General features: G+C 43.4%; 1 protein-coding gene across 1 annotated transcript; it reads left to right on the top strand.

Annotated features, from left to right (window-relative positions):
* The first annotated feature begins 582 nt into the window (after positions 1-582).
* eral1 (Era-like 12S mitochondrial rRNA chaperone 1) lies at positions 583-23,021 on the top strand. Its single transcript, XM_083786234.1, has 11 exons — positions 583-861; positions 8,772-8,936; positions 9,642-9,769; positions 15,141-15,218; positions 15,305-15,351; positions 15,863-15,924; positions 16,020-16,132; positions 16,664-17,032; positions 19,079-19,228; positions 21,177-21,257; positions 22,883-23,021. Exons 1-11 carry the CDS (start codon positions 750-752, stop codon positions 23,003-23,005), a joined length of 1,428 nt encoding a protein of 475 aa, XP_083642360.1. The 5' UTR covers positions 583-749; the 3' UTR covers positions 23,006-23,021.
* The last annotated feature ends 480 nt before the right edge of the window (positions 23,022-23,501 follow it).

Genomic DNA, 23,501 nt, shown 5'->3' with positions numbered 1-23,501 from the left:
CAAATATTGTACTTTTACTCCACGACTATTACTTGAACTATTTAGTTACTTTGTAGATTTGGAATTGGATTACAAAATATACATTAACTACTTCAGGCTCTTCAGCCCTATATTGACCATTTGAAAATAGCTGATCTACAATGCATTCACAATCACAATGCATCGCGATGCGACGCATTGTGAGCTTGTAGATCGGCTATTTTCATAATTTGTTTAGGCCTATACATTTGAAAACTTGACATGGGACATTCTGCATAATGAGTAATGTAATTGCTCATTATGCATGTAATTTTAATTCTGAACTTTTACTTAGTAGTTCTATACAGTTTGCAGAATTACAGTACATTTCAAGCACAACTCCAAACAAAAACTGTTCACTGTGGACGACACCATAAAGCATTACACTTGTTTACAATAGGGTTCACCGTTTTCAATTAATCGGTGTTTACTAAGGAGTTGAAAACTATAGTGGATGTCCTTATTATTATTGGTCGCTAGAGGGCAGTAGTGCTACCGCCTCGACTAAAATTGTCTCGACGCAGTCGCTCTTGAATGGAAGCAGGGGCGTGTCTTTGGTTTCCAACATGGCGGCGCCCTATGCGGTGTGTAAACCTAAAACCAACGGTGTAAGACAGTCATGTCATGTCATATGCTTAAATAACAGGCGGTGTCGCTGAAGCCGTGTGTATTAAATAGTGATAGACAGTAAATACTCGACTCGCTTATACTGTTGTTGTAAAATAAACAAGATGGCTTTCACACTAGCAGCGACGCTGAGGACATCGGCCTGCATCTTCTCCAGGGTGATGGTCGGCTCTGCTGCCCGACATGGAAACAAGGCGTCCTCTCACGTCAGAACGGGTCAGTTCATACAGCCAGGTTTTCTTTAAGTTTAAACTATGAATTTATGTATAGTTTAATAATGTGTGAGTGAGAGAGAGGTTGTCTGCTGCGTATCTGTTAACGTAGCGATGCTGCTGTCCTCACACAAGAATAACGTGCTGCTGCATCATGGTTGTTCGTCTGGAAGTAGCCCCTTTCGGGACCCTACGTAAAACTTTTTTGATATTTTGTTTAGTTTTACGTTGGGTCCCTGCTCGCTAGTGTATTTTCGTATGGAAATTCCTAAATGCGGATGTGGAGATTCTCTCTAAAATAGGACCCGCGGCATGTGACGCCATTATTTTCCTTGAGTTATTCTGAATTCGGTAACTTTAAGTAGCTATACATCCCGGTGCGAATATCTCCTGTGGCGCGGAAGCCGTTAAGTATTTTTAATCTTTGTTTGACCGATTTGGTCGCTTTATTTCTTCTTGTTTGTTTACCGTTTATTGTACCGCCTCCCGGTGTGCGGTTGGCTTGTGAGGCTACGTCCCTGCCTCTGATCTGCTGTGTCATAGCTATAGCGCCACTAGCTAGCCAGATAGGCGGTACAATGAGGTGTCAATAAACAAGAAGAATCCAAGCTTCCAAATCGGGCAAACATATATTAAAAATACTTAACGGCTTCCGCGCCACAGGAGATATTCGCACCGGGATGTATAGCTACTTAAAGTTACCGAATTCAGAATAACTCAAGGAAAATAATGGCGTCACATGCCGCGGGGAGGCATTTTAACATGTAAACATGAGCCAGTAAATGTTTTAATCAGGTGGCATGGACGACGTGGAACAGGACCCAATGCACTGGGTCGAACAAATGTCAGAAACTTCAGTAGCATTTGGGTTCTGCTTGGAGGGCTAGTCTGGAAGCTGATCGCATGTCCATGTAAACAAAGGCTTGATTGATTGATTGATTTTGATTGATTGAAATATTTATTAACAGTTTGTAGAATTACAGAACATTTCAAGCACAAACTCAATACAAAGACTGATAACTGAGTGGACGAGTTTGTGCTTAAAATGTACTGTAAATTCTACAAACTGTTAATAAATATTTCAATCAATCAATTTCAAACGACCCAATTAAGCATTACACTTGTTTACAACAGGGTCCACATTGTTCAATTCATCAAAACATTTAGAGACATACAAATAGACACTTCTATGTAGCTAAAGAACAGAACAGGAATTCATCATATAGGAACTTAAGCAAAAAGGGAAAAGATATATATACAGTGAGGGGAAATGGGGGGGGCCGCGGTGGGGGGATTCAGATTTTACAGAGGCCAGTTTCGAATTGCAGCCATCCGTAGGTGCCCTTTGAGAGCGGTTTTGAAGGAGTCAAGGGATTCACATGTCTTAATGACTGTTGGTAGGGCGTTACACATTTTGGTGGCATAGGAGCGAAAATAATTTAGACCCTTGTTTGTGACGAATCTGGGTTGTACATGGTTTGTTGCACTCCCTCTGGTGTTGTGGGTGTGGACTTCGTTTACATTAAGGAAGTATTTAGACAGGTACATGGGTATCTTGGTGGTGTATCGAATCTTGTGGACCAGACCCATTGCAAGATGCTGTACGTCGACCCTAAGCCATCCCAGCCTGTCAAAGTGGGCAGGGGTGAGGTGGGTTCGGGGGGTGAGGCCAAGTAGGAGCCTGACCAGTTTGTTTTGGGAGGTCTGGAGCCTTGTTTTAAGGGCCTTTGAGGTGCTGTGGTACCAAGAGGTGGATGCATAGTCAAAGAAACCTTGTACGAGGGCTCCTGTTAAGGTCTTCAAGGTGTTTTTGTTGACCAGTGAGGAGATCCTGTAAAGGAATCTTGTTCTTTGATTTACTTTTTTGATTACGTTGGTGGCCATTTTATCACCGGAAAGATTGGCCTCCAGAATGGAACCTAGGTAGGTAATTTGATCTTTTCGTGTGATAATATTCTCACCCACTCTAACCAAGAAGCCATCTGCCTTGCTGAGATTACTATTTGATCCGAAGAGAATGGATTCAGTTTTTCCCAGGTGTAAGGATAGTTTGTTATCAGCGAGCCAGGTGCAGATTCTACCGAGTTCAGAGCTGAGGGTCTTTTCAACCTGCAGTTTGTTCCTGTCCGAGACAGCAGTGCTGAGTCATCTGCGAACAGGAACAAGTTGCAGTCACAAGCTGATGTCATGTCGTTAACATATATTAGGAACAGTAAGGTATGCTTCTTGTGGGACGCCACAGCTCACTGGGAGGGGGGGGGACAGTGTTCCGTTCACCTCCACCATCTGTTCTCTCCCCTCCAGGTAGGATTGCATCCAGCTCACTGATGTGCTATCAAAACCAATAGCAACTCTTTTAGGGTTTAAAGTCAAATCCCATGTCAAATCCCCTTTTCTCAATGGGAGAAATGCGTTTTTGAATGATTTATTGAAAATTCTCTGTTGTGACTCTGCGACAATAAAAGACCTTCAGAGAAAGCTTGACAAGTTTGCTTCCAGGAAAAAAATGAATTGAGTTGATACAATGTTTAGTTTTTGTGTTGGAAGCCATTTAAAAAAGAATGCGCTTACACAATGTAGTGTTTTTAGCACATGAAAAAAAGATACAGGCGTTTTAAGGTTTATTTTGGTAACAACTTTTTTTCTACAGGGAGCACATACCTATGACATATCTCATTTTAAAGGGTGAGTTGTCTAGTTCAATAATAAAAAAATAAAAAGTTTCCCACATCTACCACTGTAGATATTTTGCCATCTATAAATAGCAAGGTCAGTCATGAGCAAACTGACCAACCCAGCTAAAACTGCCTACTGCCCCCTACTGGAACAAGATAGAAACTAAATGTTATTCTTTCCTGAAACTTGACATTTTAACGAAGATTTCGATATATAATATGTTTACATAGTCTTACCAGTACCCTAGTCTATTCATTCATGTATCTCAAAAACCTGTTATGAAGAAACACAGTTTTGATAAAAAACACATCCAATGACATAGTTTTCCGGACATGGTGCCTATGATATGTATAGAAATGTAGACTTGAATGTACTGTATTATATAAAAAAAAAAATGGGTTCTTACCATCTACCGTTACAGAGTAAATCACAGTTGAAACTCGCTTAGTCAGAACATAAACCTCAGAATAGTGTAAAAATAGAATTGAAAAGTGCAAGTTTTATTTCTTTTTCTTACAAACATAATTATAATGCAATAGGACACCCACTGCCCCCCCTCCTCCCCCCCTGAACCACCGGAGATCTGCTCCAGTACATCTGTGATGAGACTAACCGCTATGCAGCGCAGTCCATCGCAAACGTGTGTATTGTGTATATTCCACACGGATGTGTCTGTGATCGAGCTGAAAAACTTCTTCGGCCTCTATTTCCTTACTGGCATCGTGAAGAAGCCAACCCTCGTGTCCTACTGGTCTAGGTGTAAGGCTAATGAGACACCGCAGTTCAGGAGAACCATGAAACTGGCCCGGTTTCTGCTGCTCAAGCGGTTTCTTCATTTCAGTAACCAGGAGACTCCAGGTGTACTTTGCTACTGTCTTTGGGAACCCATGTATGTGGGACCATGAGGAAGAACAGGGAGATGAAGCGGCTTAGCAAACCAAATGACATGAAGCCGGGCGAGACTCTCATGCGCCACAACATGACGGGGTGATGCTGTTGGCTTGGCGGGACAAGAAGGTGGCGAAGATGTGCACCACCATCCACCCACACACGATGGTCAAAGTCACTGAGAGCCAAGGCCTGACGCAAACTGACGCCAGGCCAGCCAGTCAGGGAGGACAAAATGAAGCCACATTGTGTTGACCAGTACACCACAAGTATATGAATGGTGTGGACAAACTAGATCAACACATCTCGTATTACCCGTTTGCCCGTAAGTCATACAAGTGGCCTGTAAAGTTCTACCTGTTTCAGATGGCAATGTACAATGCGTTCAATTGTCCGTTCAATTGTACAATGTACAATGCGTTCTTGTTGCACAAGCAGGACAAAAAATCTCCTGGACTATCTAATGTTGGTGGTGGAGAAGTCGACATCACTGCGGGCAGAGGAGGAGGAGGAGGAGACATCCGTCCATTTCTTCACTCTGGAGTGGGTCATGGATCTAGATAGATAGATAGACAGACAAGTTAGATTTATTTGCAGAAATTACAAGTGTTGATCCATTTCAGAGCCAACACATTGTAGCCAACACACATCAGTGTTGATCATCCATTTAATTATCACAACGAAATGTACGTCATTGTTCTTTACTTTGCCGCTGGTACTGTAATGCAGGCGGCTAAGCTAATTTATTATACTACTACATCTATATAGTATTGCGCTTGCATGATGATCAAATGAACGTATTGTACCGTGGTTTATATGCTATATATTATGAGAAATGTTCCATTACTTCCCCTCCCATATATATTCAGATCGCTATTTATGATCGCTGTTTTGTTTTTTTTAATTTGCCGAGGAGTTGCTAGCAGCTAGCATTACAGGCTGCGGCCTGTGCTCGAGGCTCGGCAAAAAAAAACAAAAAACTGCAATCATCATAGCGATCTGAATATATGGAAGGGGGGGAAGTAATGGAACATTTCTCATAATATATAGCATATAAACCACGGTACAATACGTTCATTTGATCATGTAAGCTCAATACAGATCTATTTGAAAGCCCCAGTGGTTGCTAGCAGCTATAGTAGCATGGATGGATGGAAGAATATCCATCCATCCATTATACATTAGCTCAGCGGCGCGGCAAACAGCGAGCAGAAACTAATACACACTGAATAGATATAGCATATAATGTTTCAGACAATAAGATTCTTACCATAGAAAAATCTGGTCACCCGTCCAGATCGGAGTACGATGACATCGCTCGAGCCAGGCGGTCGGAAAGCCCGCAACAGCTGGCTTGCTCAGCATAAAGAGGTTACGCGGCCGGTCCTTCAGGACGAAGATCGTACAGAGGTGTTCCTCCATTGTCATCTGACGCACCAGACAGACAACAGACTACTAACTAATACATCTAAACTAAATATAATCGCTAAATATACTCAATCACTTTCGACACGCCACCAACTGTCTGAGTCCCCATGCAGAACCGCAGGGGGCGGACACGTTTTTATAGCCAACGATGTGCGCACGTGTTACGTGACACGGGATTTCTGGGTATTGTAGTTGGAATTTCAACAAAGGGACTTCACACAGCGATGCGGAGGTTATTAATCTACCGATATTCATTAAAAAAAAAAAAAACGAAGAAATTCGTTTTTCCCCACACTCAGAACGTTATTGAATAACGCATTTATTAGTGATTGCCCTTCTAAGGGTTGTTAACCAGTATGGAGTGGTTCACGGTGTCAAAAGCCTTTTGGAGGTCCAGCATGACCATGCCGCAGTATTTTCCAGCATCCACCTCGTGTTTGATGTTGTCGCTCAAATAGAGGAGGCATGTGTCAGTGGAGTGGGATGTTCTGAAACCAGATTGGAACTTGTGGAATCACTTTCGAGATGGAGCTTAGACTAGAAATAGGGCGGTAGTTGCCGGGTTCTAATTTACTCCCTTTTTTGTACAGGGGGGTTACTTTGGCCAGTTTAAAATCTTGGGGGACCTGTCCCTGTTTGATGGAGAGGTTTACTATGTGGGTGATGACTGGAGCTATGGAAATGGCTGATGAGAAATTTGGAGGGAATGTTGTCATGGCCAGTGGCCTTGTGGGGTTGGAGGGCACTCAGTTTTTTAAGTACCTCCTCAGTTGTTACCATTGCCATTTTAAAATCATCTTTACAAACACCTAGGTTTTAGTAGAAGGCTTTGATGTGCTCTACACCAAAGCGCCCAGAGTGGGAGGGCAGTTTGTTAACCAGCATTGTTGCAATGTTTGTAAAGAAGATGTTCAAGTGGTTGGCTACATCAAGCTTGTCAGTGATGAGGGTGTTAATCGATTTGATGTTTATGTTAGTAAACCTGGTTTTTAGTTTCTGACCACAGCCTAGTAACTAGTTGGTTGTTTAGTAACTTCCAGAGCTCTCGAGGATTGTTTTTGATTTCCTCTGCTTTATCATTGATAAAGTTACTTTTGGCTGATTTTGTCATGGCAATTACACCGTTTCTTAGCTTGTTACATTGGGTTTTTAGGATGCACAGTTTGGTTTGGAGATCACTGTCGAAGCGCTTGCGCTTGGCTAGCTTGGACTTGCATTTAAGAAGTTCAGAGCATTTGTTGTCTCTGGCTTTCATTGCAGTCAGTATGTCCGAATTCATCCATGGCTCCGAGCGGGTTTTGACCCTGATGGTTCTCAGAGGAGCCATGTTGTTTAGTACCGATGTAAATTTGGTTTTTTAAAGCCAAGCCATGCTTCTTCGACTAGTGAGCTCCTGAGCACATCGGACCAATCCAGACTCTCCAGTTCTAGGTTAAAGGCCTCGCTAGAGTAGGTTTTGAGGTCCCTAGATATGACTGTTTTGTGACAGTCAAACTTTAGTTTTTGTATTTTGCGGGTACAGAAAATCATAAAATGATCACTGAGCCCACATACAATAACCCCTTTCTTGGAGATTCTGGATTGATTGTAGTATTTAGTATGCAGCAGAATGGTATACATTTCAAACTAATGCCCAACTCGTTACAAAAACTGTTACTTACGACAGGTTCACCATTTTCAATTCATCAGAATTCATCAGCTTCATTATTATGTGCTGTGCCACTGTCTTGTGTCCCTCCTCCTCCAAGCTCCAATTTGCATAGTAGTGTTTGCTTCATCATTATTTTGTTGCTGCCGATGACATTTTTCTTTTCTTTTTTAAATTAGTTATTTATAACCGTATCTAGTCTACAGTTCCCTTTTCTACTGTCTACTCGTAACCCTTTTCATGAGATTGATTAATCAACCAGTCAGATATGTTTTATAATTTATTATTATTATTATTATTTATTGCGACTGCAGGTCGCATTTACTATGAAATGAAATTGTACATTTCCCCGTCAGTCAGTCAGTCACTCAAAATCCCCATACATGGGAAAGCCCCCATATATGGTGCCCATGTCTCGTGACATCACGTGGCATCATCAGGGATGGAGATCCCTGATGTCATAGTAGAAGTGATCTGCTGTCACAATTAAGCCCATATATGGAGATCCATGATGTCATCAGTATTGGCCAGCAACTCTACATCTGACCTCAAACGCTTAGATCTCCATATATGGATATCCATATGTTGATCCTACCCCATCCTTCCTTCCTCTTCGATGTCTCCCTTCTGACTGATACTGTACCTGTCCATTCAAACTTTAGACGGGCCTGCCCCAAAGTCCGGCATCTGGCGAGACTAGAGTTCTCAACAGGCCTGGAAATCAGGCCCGCCCTCATCAAACCCTGTACACTTAAGACATGCTCCTTATATGGCCAGTACAGAATTCATTCCATGTTGATCTGACCCCCCCCATGCCAAAGCACCAGCGCTCGCCCAGCAGTCTGCTGTCAACGAGGCGGATGCGTGCACGTCTGTCTGTCTGTCTGTCTGCCTGTCTGATTGCCTGCCTGTTTGTCTTTATAAATGTGTCTGCCAGCTTCATATGTGAATTAAAGACAAACGTTTACTTTCGGCTATCCAGGTAATCCAGCCTTCATCAGTGACCGACAGCCAGAAACATTTGTCTTTAACTCCCTATGCAAGAATAAAAACTAAAGCAGTTCTTGGTGTGTGCGACCCATCACCGTTCTTTCTATTGCATGATTTGACCGGGTGACGCACCATGAGTCGGAGTGCCGTGGCCACAAAGAAAAGTTATTTGCCAGCTTCCATAATATTTCATGAACAAGCAAGGCAGTAAAATCACGGCTCTGTCTGCTGGCAGTGAAGTGAGCTGGTGTTGATGCATTTCTCTCTTTTTTTTCTTTTTCCAGGATCTGTCGCCTGCTGCAGCCCTGGAGGGAGGAACGGTTTTAGCTTCACTCCTGCCTGCTTTATTACATCAGATGCGTTTCTGAATAGACTGGCGACAGATAAAGCTGCCGAGGCGGCAGATGGCAACTTTCATCAGTACCCAGGCTCGGTTCCAGCCGACAGCGGTAAGCAGCCCCACTGGCTCAGTGGTTTCAGCTACAACAATTCATGTGAACATCGATAAAACCCCAAATGCTTAAACTCATTTTGGGGCGGGAACCCCTTTTGGTGTTTTAAAATTACTAAGCCCTTACCTGTTGTGAGATATTGCCCCCCCCCCCTTGTGGCCGCAGGGGGTACTGCGCCTTGGGTGCGTTTTCGCATTTTTAATTCACTAATACATTCATTATTAATTTATAAGTTGTTAAATTGGAAAAAGGGCTTTGTTAAGACCTCCATATTACTATGGTCAATGCCTGTGTGAAAAGTGATTGGTGCAGGCAGTGAGGAGCTACGGCAGTCACAGTGACACACACAGACAGACATTCAGACAGACATAATAATAGCTATTGAAAAATAGCACATCTACAAGCTCATAGTGTGCCACTCAGTGCTGCGCTATGAGCTTGTAGATCTGCTTTTTTTTATTTTATCGTAAAAATATTTATTTCAGAAAACTGGCGGATTTAGAAGATTTATTTTAAATTTTGAGGTCAGGCCTAAATGGATTAAACTCAATCAAAACCAACCTACTGGTCTTGCACTTCCCTTTTTGTATGCAATATTTAGTTCTCACTTACCTGTGTGTGTATGTGTGCGTGTGTATGTGTGCGTGTGCGTGAATTCTGTGCAATGATTTCTTGAATTTGTGTCATCATTTTTTGTCCCAGGCGAACAACTATCTCTTTTACTGAGACATCCAAATCAGCCCGAGGACTCAAAGATTTTGAGAGTGGCCGTAATAGGTGCCCCAAACGCAGGGAAGTCCACGTTGTCCAACCAGCTCCTTGGCAGAAAGGTTAGCACTTCCAACGTATAAATAATATTTTGGATCCATTTGAGTCAATGTTCTTAGCCTCGACGACCTTGCAGGCGTATACAAGGCTAAAATGATGTCATTTAGATATGTCAGCGATATGAGTAGCACAGCTTGATGTTGTGTGGTAAGTACTGGGAGTTGATGGTTGGTGTTGTAAGTACTGAGAGCTGATGGTAGGTGTTGTTGTAAGTAGTGGGAGCTGATGGTAGGTGTTGTTGTAAGTAGTGGGAACTGATGGTAGGTGTTGTAAGTAGTGGGAACTGATGGTAGGTGTTGTTGTAAGTAGTGGGAGCTGATGGTAGGTGTTGTAAGTACTGGGAGCTGATGGTAGGTGTTGTTGTAAGTAGTGGGAGCTGATGGTAGGTGTTGTAAGTACTGGGAGCTGATGGTAGGTGTTGTAAGTACTGAGAGCTGATGGTAGGTGTTGTTGTAAGTAGTGGGAGCTGATGGTAGGTGTTGTTGTAAGTACTGAGAGCTGATGCGGTAGGTGTTGTTGTAAGTAGTGGGAGCTGATGGTAGGTGTTGTAAGTACTGGGAGCTGATGGTAGGTGTTGCGCTCCACCTCGGCAATCCATCTCCCCGAGCGGTCTAGCGCATTGAAGCGGGGATAGACTCCCGCAGGGACCCGGACACAATTTCCGATGGAGCATTAGTCCGACATGCGCGAACAGCGGTCGGACTAGCGCTCCGACATGCACTGCTCTTGTGCTTGCTAGTTATGGCAAAGATGGTTTATGTATGAAGATGGGCCAACTTCGTTGGAGCCACTTGACGCGAAATGGTACACAAAGCCTACAAATGGTCTGCTAAATATAGTAGACGTGGTTTGCTTCTCCCCGACCTCCCCCCCCCCCCCCCCTGACAACAACACTGTTTCCACACTCAGTCTAGTAGGTGGCGGTAATGCTAAGGCTGCAACAACGAATCGATTAAATCGATAAAAATCGATAATTAAATTCGTTGCCAACGAATTATCTTATCGATTATTATTGCGGGTGTTTTCCAACATTAAAATGTAACGTAAAGCTGCTTTCTTTTTACCGTTCCGTAACGGCACTAGGCTGAACGAACAATATGCAACGGGTCGGTATAAACACAACACAGGGCGCGTTGTGGCCGCAGGGGGTACTGCGCCTTGGGTGCGTTTTCGCATTTTTAATTCACTAATACATTCATTATTAATTTATAAGTTGTTAAATTGGAAAAAGGGCTTTGTTAAGACCTCCATATTACTATGGTCAATGCCTGTGTGAAAAGTGATTGGTGCAGGCAGTGAGGAGCTACGGCAGTCACAGTGACACACACAGACAGACATTCAGACAGACATAATAATAGCTATTGAAAAATAGCACATCTACAAGCTCATAGTGTGCCACTCAGTGCTGCGCTATGAGCTTGTAGATCTGCTTTTTTTTATTTTATCGTAAAAATATTTATTTCAGAAAACTGGCGGATTTAGAAGATTTATTTTAAATTTTGAGGTCAGGCCTAAATGGATTAAACTCAATCAAAACCAACCTACTGGTCTTGCACTTCCCTTTTTGTATGCAATATTTAGTTCTCACTTACCTGTGTGTGTATGTGTGCGTGTGTATGTGTGCGTGTGCGTGAATTCTGTGCAATGATTTCTTGAATTTGTGTCATCATTTTTTGTCCCAGGCGAACAACTATCTCTTTTACTGAGACATCCAAATCAGCCCGAGGACTCAAAGATTTTGAGAGTGGCCGTAATAGGTGCCCCAAACGCAGGGAAGTCCACGTTGTCCAACCAGCTCCTTGGCAGAAAGGTTAGCACTTCCAACGTATAAATAATATTTTGGATCCATTTGAGTCAATGTTCTTAGCCTCGACGACCTTGCAGGCGTATACAAGGCTAAAATGATGTCATTTAGATATGTCAGCGATATGAGTAGCACAGCTTGATGTTGTGTGGTAAGTACTGGGAGTTGATGGTTGGTGTTGTAAGTACTGAGAGCTGATGGTAGGTGTTGTTGTAAGTAGTGGGAGCTGATGGTAGGTGTTGTTGTAAGTAGTGGGAACTGATGGTAGGTGTTGTAAGTAGTGGGAACTGATGGTAGGTGTTGTTGTAAGTAGTGGGAGCTGATGGTAGGTGTTGTAAGTACTGGGAGCTGATGGTAGGTGTTGTTGTAAGTAGTGGGAGCTGATGGTAGGTGTTGTAAGTACTGGGAGCTGATGGTAGGTGTTGTAAGTACTGAGAGCTGATGGTAGGTGTTGTTGTAAGTAGTGGGAGCTGATGGTAGGTGTTGTTGTAAGTACTGAGAGCTGATGCGGTAGGTGTTGTTGTAAGTAGTGGGAGCTGATGGTAGGTGTTGTAAGTACTGGGAGCTGATGGTAGGTGTTGCGCTCCACCTCGGCAATCCATCTCCCCGAGCGGTCTAGCGCATTGAAGCGGGGATAGACTCCCGCAGGGACCCGGACACAATTTCCGATGGAGCATTAGTCCGACATGCGCGAACAGCGGTCGGACTAGCGCTCCGACATGCACTGCTCTTGTGCTTGCTAGTTATGGCAAAGATGGTTTATGTATGAAGATGGGCCAACTTCGTTGGAGCCACTTGACGCGAAATGGTACACAAAGCCTACAAATGGTCTGCTAAATATAGTAGACGTGGTTTGCTTCTCCCCGACCTCCCCCCCCCCCCCCCTGACAACAACACTGTTTCCACACTCAGTCTAGTAGGTGGCGGTAATGCTAAGGCTGCAACAACGAATCGATTAAATCGATAAAAATCGATAATTAAATTCGTTGCCAACGAATTATCTTATCGATTATTATTGCGGGTGTTTTCCAACATTAAAATGTAACGTAAAGCTGCTTTCTTTTTACCGTTCCGTAACGGCACTAGGCTGAACGAACAATATGCAACGGGTCGGTATAAACACAACACAGGGCGCGTTCGGAAATAGCGCACTGAGCGCACTGTGCAATGCAAACTAATAGGCGAGTGCGCTCCCGGTGTGCATTTCCAAACGCACCCACAATATTGTCTTGAACGTGACCAGAGCGCCCGGTCCGCATCTACACCTCTCTCTCCCAACTAACTTCAGTCTCCCCCACACACACACACACAGAGAGGGAGAGCGTCAGCTCTGTGGCTGCGATGATCTGCTTGCAAAATGCCCCAAACAGGTCCCAAAACATGGCATTTGTGAGCACGGCCACTGTCCATATTTGTTTGTCTTATGACAAAAAATGCTCCACAATGTCTGAATCTGTTTGCTTGCAGGCTGTCTATGACGAGCACTATAGCAGTGTAGCTTGCTAACGATCGTTAGCTCCTCATTTGTTCCACCTGTGTAATCACAGCAGCGCATTGAAGTGGGCACAGGGCAAAAATCTCCGTGAAGTGAACGTTTTTGCTTAATGATTTATTCAGTGCTGTTTAACTTTAGCAATATGTGATACTAGAGCATAGACCCTAGAGAACATGCCAATATGGCTGCTATAAGAACGGTTTCCCCTATCAGCTAGCATGCTACTTGTTGTAACTTGTGTGCACTGTGTGTGTGTGTGTGTGTGTGTGTGTGTGTGTGTGTGTGTGTGTGTGTGTGTGTGTGTGTGTGTGTGTGTGTGTGACTGACTGTGTGTGTGCGTGCGTGCGTGTCCAAACAGACTGTGTAGGACAGTGGTTCTCATAGTGGGAGTTCCAGCTACATTATAGATAGTTAGGAAGTAAACCAAGTGGACCCTAAAGGGTCTGTAACAGAGAGTGCAAAAATGGAACCAAATGGACTCACAATTGATTTTACCATAGAAATTAAAAAATAAAAATTGGGGTCCCAGAGATAGAAATGGAAAGAGACAGTCAGCTATACACGGTCAACATTACAGATTACAGTATCATTACAAGTAGGAATGGCAATGAAATCAAATTGGATAAAAAAGGGGGTAAAATATTAATTTTGAATGAGTATTCATTTTTATTGTCTTTATTGTTAGTTACAACATGCCTAAAATAATTTGAAGCTAATTTTTTTAAGTAATTGCAAAAAGGTGCCATAATCCGATTCATCGATTCATCGTTTAAATAATCGGCCGATGAATCGATTATGAAATTAATCGTTAGTTGCAGCCCTAGGTAATGCACCATTTAGGTTTGCCACTTTGGCCCCCTGACATTACAGTCCTCCCTGTTCATATATTCCAAAATGTATTATTAAATACATGGATACAGTACGTATTTGTACAGTATTTGAACAAAAATGAAAACAAATAAAAAAGGCCATTTTACATGTAAATGGCCCTCCTCATTGACCAGGCCTTTTCAAGGAATGAGGCAAATGAAAAGGTGTACTTTTGAAATGGTCGTTTTAGTTTCTCGAAGTCCTCCAACCATATAAATTCATGATTTGGATCTATCTTATTAAAAAGTCTCTCCCCTAATATAGTTGTAGAATGGCATTTCATTTTAAATTTCCTTTAGATAATCTATCCTCCTCAACCGTGCCTACATATCTGCCTGTCTCAATATGCAGACCAAGTATGCCAGCTCTAATTTGGGCAAATAAGGATAATTTGTAATCGTTTTAAATATATCCATTCATTTCACGTTATAATATTCACATTTTCACATAATTCTCATCTTAAATAGGGGGCCAGAGCCCCCTATGTGTTGTCTGTGAAATTGCAGATGGACAGAGAGTAGTAGATTTTCTCCTGTTTTGTCTCGCTAAAAGAAGCCATTTCACTATGAATATCTTGTAAACATTGTGTGCCTTGTGACAATTGGGTCCAGTATTTAGTTCAGTGACCATGGAGTTAAGGAATGGTTCATAAGCTGTGTTCACTCTCCCATTGGAAACGAATAGACTCCAACATTCTTCCCGTCTCCTAATAATGTTACAGGCCCACCTCGCGCGGATACGGGAAGTAAAGCAAAGTTGGCCTCTCTTGCTAATTCTCCTCTTGGGTTATGGTTGGGTTAGGGATAGAGGTAGGTTGGTTATGGTTGGGTTAGGGATAGAGGTAGGTTGGTTATGGTTAGGTTAGGGATAGAGGTAGGTTGTCGGCCTAATGACCGTCGGACCAAAACACGTGTTGGAACTTGGTGCTCCACCCCTCACACACTCCTTGGCTGATACCGACAACAAGCCTCTCTGTCTCACTTATTATGTAGCATTCTATAGTGTATACATATAGTTTCATTGTACAGATATCCTACTGTTATACGGATGTTACAGTAGGTTCTTAGATTACTTATTTCTATGTTTTTGATGTATTACCGCGTGTTGTTGTTGCTTACTGTAAATCGCTCTGGATTAAGAGCGTCTGATAAATGCCTAAATTGTTTATTTTCACATTCTAACAGCCCCTAATCCTTTCATACAGGTGTTTGCCGTGTCGAAGAAAGTGCACACTACACGCTCACGGGCTCTTGGTGTGCTAACGGAGGACGCTACACAGATAGTGAGCAGGATTTATTTTATTCCTCTGATGAATAATACGTTGACGGTTACGAAAATCTCATTCAATGCTACTTCTTTTGACCGTAGATTTTACTGGACACTCCCGGTTTGACCACTCCATCAAAAGTCAAAAGGTAATGTCTCACGTTTATTGTTTTGATTGGTCTTCAAGCAGTGATAATATTAGAGAGTGTTTAGATAGATGCTAGTTATGCAATGCAGATATCTTTGGTTATAACGTATTTGTTCACATGTGTTATATAGATTTATTTTTGCTTGCCGGCAAATGCTAAGAATGTTATTAATACATTGTTTTCTCTGTGCTCTACTTATAGTAAATGGTGCATTTATATAGTGCTTTTTATCCAAGGCGCTTTACATAGATTGTGCATTACATTCACACATTCACACACCAATGGCGGCGGAAACCATGCAAGGCACCAACCTGCACATCGGGAGCAATTGGGGGTTCAGCGTCTTTCTCAAGGACACTTTGACACAAACTCTGGGGGGAGCCCACAGGGATCTAGCCGCTCTACCCCATAGCCACCGCCGCCCACTTCACGCCATTCACTCTCTCTCTGGATACGAGCGTCTGCTAAATGGCTAAATTGTAATTAGATTGTCCTTCTGTCTTCTTCCCAGACACCAGTTGGAGAGGTCGTTGCTTGTGGATCCCTGGAACACGGTCAAAGAAGCTGACTTCCGTAAAGAACAAAAAAAATAATACCTTACTACATTATAATCTACAGGTATATGAGGTTTAAAACGTGAGTTCGTAACGTTTCGTGTCTCTTACCAGTTGTGGTGATGGTGGACGTGGCAGAGAGGTGGAGATCCAACGCACTGGACTTTGAGGTCCTCAGATGCCTGGCTCAGCACGCTGACATCCCTGCAGTCCTCGTACTCAATAAGGTATGCTTTTGATTTTCACTTCAGGCCAAGAAAGGCACTCGTATATATATTTTTAGTAACATTTGACATTACTCTATGTATGTATCTGTTTGATCAATACGGAGCCAGGGCTGGACTGGCCATAGGACGTACCGGGCATATTCCCGGTGGGCCACGACCGTACGGGGCCGCCATGATTTGAAAAGATAATTATTATCGAGATAATATCTTGTACGGACGAGATCAAATATATTTTGAATGCATGGCCATTCAGGGGCTCCGTAGATCTACAAGATTGTGTTAAAAAAATAATAAAGCAAAAAAGTACATTATTATCATTGAATGTCTACCATCAACTCATTTAGGACTGATGCCCATTCATTTAGGACTGATGCCCACCGAGTGGCGCGCTACGAGCTTGTAGGTCTGCTATTTTTGAAAAACGACTGACATATAGAAACATAGCTTTTTCAAAAAAGGATGTAGAAGAATTTTTTTAGAATCTGATCTCAGGTCAGAATGGGTTAACTCTTACGACCTTTCATCTCTCAGGTGGACCTGATGAAAAGCAAGATGAGGCTGTTGGCGATCACGGAGGAGCTGACGTGCGGAGTGGTGGGCGGACGCAGGCTGAAGGTCAAGCCCACGGTCAAGCCTCCGTGGGGGGTGGAAAAGAGGCCGCCGCCGCCGACGTTGTGGGACGGCGCCGCACCCAGTCCGGAGTCCTCCCTGGACGAGGGTGACGACGCCACCGAGCCTGGCGGCGGGGGCAGCGGGGCCGCCGCCGAGAGCCGGCCGCCGCCCGGCGCACCGCTCAGCGCCCAGCGGCTGAAGGCACTGAGCGCGCAGCGGGGCTGGCACGGCTTCAAGGACGTCTTCATGCTGTCCTCACTGGACAGGGAGGACGTCGAGACGCTCAAGGTTTGCCTCGTTCCGTTGACTCAATTTTGCACTTACTCGAGTACTGTGATGAAAACCCATTTTGGTGTTTAACCCATTTTGACCCGTGATCAGATTCTAAAAATGTCTTCTACATCCTGACAGTTTTCTGAAAAAGCTATGTTTCTATGTCAGTGGGTCTTCGATTTTTCAAAAATAGCAGACCTACAAGCTCGTAGCGCGCCACCGAGTGGCGCGCTACGAGCTTGTAGGTCTGCTATTTTTCAATAGCTAAAGCATAACATAATGCTAACACCAAAATGGGTTAAAGCATTGTGTTGTGCTTTAGCTATTGAAAAAATAGCAGATCTACAAGCTCGTAGCTATGAGCTTGTAGGTCTGTTGTTTTTGAAGAATTGTGACAATGTGGCGCAAATCTTTGAACATATTCTTTCAGAGAGATCGTTTTTAACTCAAATCTTTGCTTCTGGGGGGGGGGGGGGTCCCTGGAACAACATATTTTCAGATAGGGGTCGGTAGCCAATTACATACCGGTATATATTTATTCATAACGGGGGTCGTAACAGGGGTCCTTGACATGTAAATGTTTGAGAACCACAGACCTAGAAACAGAGGTTTTTCAGAAAACTGCCTGATTTAAAAGGCATTTGTAGAATCGTCCTCAGGTCTAAATGGGTTAAGTACACGTTTGAGGTATTTGCACTTTACTTGAGTGTTTCCAATTTCCAATACTTCTACTCCACTACACCTCAGATAGCCTGGCATGGCCAAAGTAGCATATTTGTCTGGTTTCCAGGCTACATCTCAGAGGCAAACATTTTACATTTACTCCACTACAATTATTTGAAAACTTTAGTTACTTTGTAGATTTTTGATTATCACAAAACATACAGTAGCGACTTCAGCCCTATATACGTTTCGGCCACTTGAATATAGCCGATCTACAAGCTCACAATGCGACGCATTGATTGCTAATTTGCTATATAGATCAGGAGATTCTTTGTAGCTTGTAGATCTGACCTGTTGGATGTGCATGCTTGACAATCGAAAAGTGTGACCCCTCTTAGAGGTACCTCGTGGCTGCAGCGCGACGATAGACTGTAAAAAATATGGACAAGGCGTTCCCCGGGTCTAACATGGACGTAAAATGAAGCCTGTCAGTCCTTGCACTGTAAGTCGCCATATTTCTAGATCCGTTTGGGCCCAGCTGGCCATTGGCTGGCTCCGTTTGGGCCCAGCTGGCCATTGGCTGGCCCAGACAACGAGGCGGGACTTCCCCCCTTAAGGCCTATTCATAGTCTGGCTTTTCGGTGGTAAGGTGAGCTGACCACCAGAGCTGAAATAACGTTGAGCGGTGGTGAGTAAAAACAGAGATAAGGGCTGGAGCGGTGGCGGTGGTTTGCTCTTCACCGCGGCTCGTGACGTCATGTTGTAGTTCGGTGGTCACCCCACCACCGAAAATCCAGACTATGTATGAGCCTTTACTCTTCGTTGGTTTTTATTTTGACTGAACGGGGGGTGGCTCCCGATCATAGACTGTAACGGTAGCCACGCCCCTCAGAACATACGCGACTTTATGGTAATTATTTTAATAAATGGGACCATAATTTTCCAAAAAGAATATTATGACATGAGAAATGAGACTTTAAACTAGTGACTGGAAGCAGAAAGTATTCATGACCATGTTTATTAAGGTAATACAGTCTAGGTGAAGTTGGGCCCAAATACATGGGCCTCTATGGAGCTATGGGTTTTTTTTGGGCCCAATGACAGCGCCACAACAGGCCATTATATGAACTTTCAGGGAGTTAGTGGCTTCACGAAATATCTCTCTGACTGCCCCCCTGAGCGCGGCCCGGGGCGTGGCAGTACCACAGTGACATAATGTAATTTATTTGACCCCTCTTAGAGGTACCTCGTGGCTGCAGCGCTGCCCGGGGCCTGGCAGTACCACAGTGACATAATGTAATTTATTTGACCCCTCTTAGAGGTACCTCGTGGCTGCAGCGCTGCCCGGGGCCTGGCAGTACCACAGTGACATAATGTAATTTATTTGACCCCTCTTAGAGGTACCTCGTGGCTGCAGCGCTGCCCGGGGCCTGGCAGTACCACAGTGACGTTCTGACGGACCAAAGTCCCGAGGACGTCTGCACCAGCATCATCAGAGCGAAGCTTCTGGAACATCTGCCCCAGGAGGTTCCCTACACCATGAAACAGGTCAGTGACAATGTTGACATCTGCCCCAGGAGGTTCCCTACACCATGAAACAGGTCAGTGACAATGTTAACATCTGCCCCAGGAGGCTGGGGGCGGAGGGTCTTCTACCCCCCCAGCCATTGTAAAATACCCGGTAAGCTGGGGCCTCGAGTGGCTTATTGCTTTTCTACAACGGTTACAAACATATAGGCATAGGCTCCTGCGGGAGGTTTGCACATGCTCAGTGTAAACAAGAACTGCGATGATGGAGTGTTCCAGCAGAGGTGCTAGATAGAAAGCTCTGCCGTAGTCTGAAAACCCACCTTTTCAGACTCCATCATGGCCCATAGCACTTACCCCACCCCCTTAGATAGCATTTCTGTAGACTTAGATAGCATTTGATACAGACTTATAGCATGTTATGTAGACAGCACTATAATTGCATTGTATGTAGTCATAGCACGTCATAGTACATATGTATAGCATAGTAGTATAGATGTATAGTTTATATACATAGCTTCATTATATAGATATTCCACTGTTACTTTCTTAGCTTACGCATGTTTCTTGATAAATGTTTTTATGTGATGTATTCCCATGCTTTTTTGTTCTTGCTTAATGTAAGTCGCTCTGGATTAAGAGCGTCTGCTAAATGCCTAAATTGTAATTGTAAATTGTAAAGCTCATAACTTGTGATGTAAATAATGAGATCCAGAACAGTTAGTTTAGTTTAGTTTAGTTTAGTTTAGTTTATTTGCACATGTAAAATAATAACAACAATATGGTAAAATAAAATAAAAATACAGAAAGCAAATATTTCAAATAGGAAACAAGATTCATTACATGCATGATGTGCTGGAAGTGCCAAAAAAACCCAAAGGGGCTTATCGAGTGGCCTTCCCATATGGAAGCTACACAGTTGAGCTTAAATAACAGAAATTAAGGTATGAATAATATTGGTAAACCTAAGGATTGTAAATAATAATAATGAAAAAATAAAATATATTCTAAAAATAAAATATCAAATAATAACATGACTAGGGCGTGTTGCCCAAGCTTGTTAATAAAAATAGCAGTAATTGTCTCTTAAAGGAGCAGAGACTAGTACAGATTCTGATATGAGACGGTAAGTTATTCCAAAAGTGTGGTCCTCTGAACTTGATGGAAAATTGGGCCGATGTTGTCCTGAAGAAAGCAGAATGAAGATCAATGGATGCTCTTGTGTAATGATTGTGGATTTCGTTATTAAAATGGAATACATTTGAGAATTAAACAGCAGCCACCCTTCCCTTTTCAAATGTTTTGTATCATCCACAGCACTTGAATGAACAGTATCCATGTTCCTTTGTCATTTCACAAAAAGAAAAGTTTGACATGGAAAATCCACAAAAGAAAATATACAAAAACATTAACATTTAGTGAATGTACTTGTCCTTTATCTTTCAGTCTGTTACACACAAAAAAAATTCCACAGTTATGAAATTGATATACTTTTTAAAATAAAAACAAAATCAACTTTGTACTATTCTCTTTTTGTGATATCCTTTTTATTATTTCAGTTCAGTGTCAGCAACTCTCATGCACATCTAGCACCTCTGTTGGAACACTCCATCATCGCAGTTCCTGTTTACACTGAGCATGTGCAAACCTCCCGCAGGAGCCTATGCCGCGCCTCCGTGCACTATCCTTCTTATTCATTCTAGCTCGGCAAGTAGCCTATGTGACGGGAGAATAGCTCTGGATGTCCTTACGGGGCTGCCTGGAGCCACACATTCATATGAGCCGGGCGGTGCTTACACGCCCGCACGGCATGTGTTTGTACAGCAATCAAGTGCTCGCCTTCCCCAGTACAGCTACAGAGATGTGGAATCAGCTGCGAATGATATACAGTGATTGAAGGTGTGGGTTAAGTATTGCGACTAACCGTTTTAGAATACTATATTAACAAGCACAATGTCTTTGTCCTCAGTCAGTTGACCTCTGGCAAGATGGAGCCAATGGGGAGCTGATTATAGCTGTGAAACTCTACGTCATGAAAGACACTCACGTGGTAAGTGGATTGCACATAATCTAATTGTCACTGTCTGTATATATACACAAGGTAAATAAGCCTAATTTATGCGTTGCCGCACACCAGCGTTACTGGCCGAACATTTATTTTCTGAAAGCAACGCCATTGTGTAAACAAAGTCTTAACCCATTAAGACCTGAGACCAGATTCTACTAAATGTCTTCTAAATCATGCCGAACCCTAATGTCTGAAAAACCCTAATGTTTCTATGTCGGTGGTGCTCAGACTATTTCATGTCAAGGAGCACCAGAATTATCCGTATTTGACCGCGGGGGCCCCCATCTGAAAATATGTAGTTCCAGGGACCTCCCCAGAGGCAAAGTTATGAGTTCAAAATTATGTATTTGAAGATTTGCACTCGTTTTCACGATTCAAAAAGATATATTTATTTTTCAACAGCTAAAGTTTAATATAATGGTTATAGTGGTTAAAAGCTAACGCGTCCTCGGGTCTAAATGCGTTAAATTATGATTTGGGTCTTTGTAGTGCATCAGAGCCAGGCGCGTCAACTCCGGGGGTGCCTGGTAGCTGAAACACCCACAGGCAAAATAATAAGCCAATATTATGCACGTAGTCACACACCTTTACGGGGGGTGGGGGGCGCTTGGGCCAAGAGGTGTTTGGCCGCCCAACTTGGGCATTCAAATGCTAATAAGGTGGCTTTTGTTCTGCTGCCAGGTAGAGAGTATAAATGTTGCATACAGTACAGTACAGGCTTTATTTGATGAAGCCACCTCCAGCCAAGAAGAGATTTGTCCAGTCCTTGCTACAATTCGCCACATCGACTCCAGTGCCCGCTGCTGCCGCCTCCTGGGGAGCACTCACTAACGTTATAAAAAGATTACGCCCCTGATCAGAGCTGTCTTTAACTGTAATTCCTGGCCTGGGCCGTGGCTCAGCGGTCCAGGCACCGTGGCTGGTAATCCAGTCTGGCAGTGTGCCGCAGGTTCGACCCCCATCTCTCTCCCCATTTCCTGTCAGCCTACTGTCTATCCCTCTATAAAATAAAAATATATATAAAAAACAAAAAAACAAACGGTTTAATCCCTTAACATGAGATTGTGGGATAACGAGCTACAAGAGACCAGTGTTAAGTGCCAGACTCCATTTGTGGAGATGTGATCGACTTGCATTGCTGCTTCCGTGCCGTTCAATCCTATGTTTTTTTTTCTTGCTAACCCTCTTAGATTTCTCCCTGTAATCTTCATCAACTTTACATTTGGAGAGTTACAGTAACGCATGCATGTACCACCACCGTGTATAACAGTCAGTCCCAGAGGCTGGATCCTTCTGTCTTAATTCTAGAGTAGACTATAGACTCTATAGTCTAGAATTAAGACTCTATAGTCTAGAATTAAGACTATAGAGTCTAGAATTAAGACCATGCTGCCACAGATGACACCTGCAATACATGTACTTCTGATATTCATTAGCAATTTAACACACACACACACACACACACACACACACATACACACACACACACGCGTTGAATGTTCTATTCTATAAAAAGCTATATCCTTCTCTTTACACGGCAGCTGCTCTGAATACTGGGTCTTTTTTTTTGCCCTTTTTTGTTTTAATTTCCCTTTCCACGTCCACAGGCAATCGTGATTGGAACAACCGGCCAAATGGTGGCACGGATGGCCCGCGAGGCTGAAGAGGACCTGAGCAGGGTGTTCCTGAGGGAAGTGAAACTGAGACTCTCCGTCAAGTTGAAGCAGTGAGGAGGATGGATGGAGGTAACGCGTTGGTCAAAGTCCGAAGGAAGAAGAAGGAACAATTCATTCTAAGCGACGGCAGACTTAAAACTATGGATTAGCATCTCATGCTATCCAACATGGTTTATCTGGGGCCTCTCAGAGGGCTGTTTTCTCTTGGCGGGAAGCCTTGTGCTAACAACATGGACTGTAGATAACTGAAGTGGAACCTGCCGTGTCATTCTCAAGATGTCATGTATAATATACAACGTCCAGGCCTGTGCTTCATAGTGACGTGTTTCTCGACGAAAAATAAGCAACATCATGCGTGCAGCCAAGCATACATTATGGCAAAAATGTCCTCCACTCTCCCTCGCTGCACTTTAAGTCACTTAACTTCCATTGCCAAGTACTGCCCTGCCATCCCTTCATCAAGTCTCGCTTTTTCTTTTTGTTGTTTCCTTGCTTTTTCTCCACAGTTACTCTGCCTCGCCTCACAAAGCCTCGCTCTGCCCCCAAGGAC

This window comes from Protomyctophum parallelum, assembly GCF_964188405.1.
Source record: "Protomyctophum parallelum genome assembly, chromosome: 1".
Lineage (NCBI taxonomy): Eukaryota > Metazoa > Chordata > Actinopteri > Myctophiformes > Myctophidae > Protomyctophum > Protomyctophum parallelum.
Note: the sequence above shows the minus strand (reverse complement) of the source record. Positions and strands in the feature narration are given on the sequence as shown.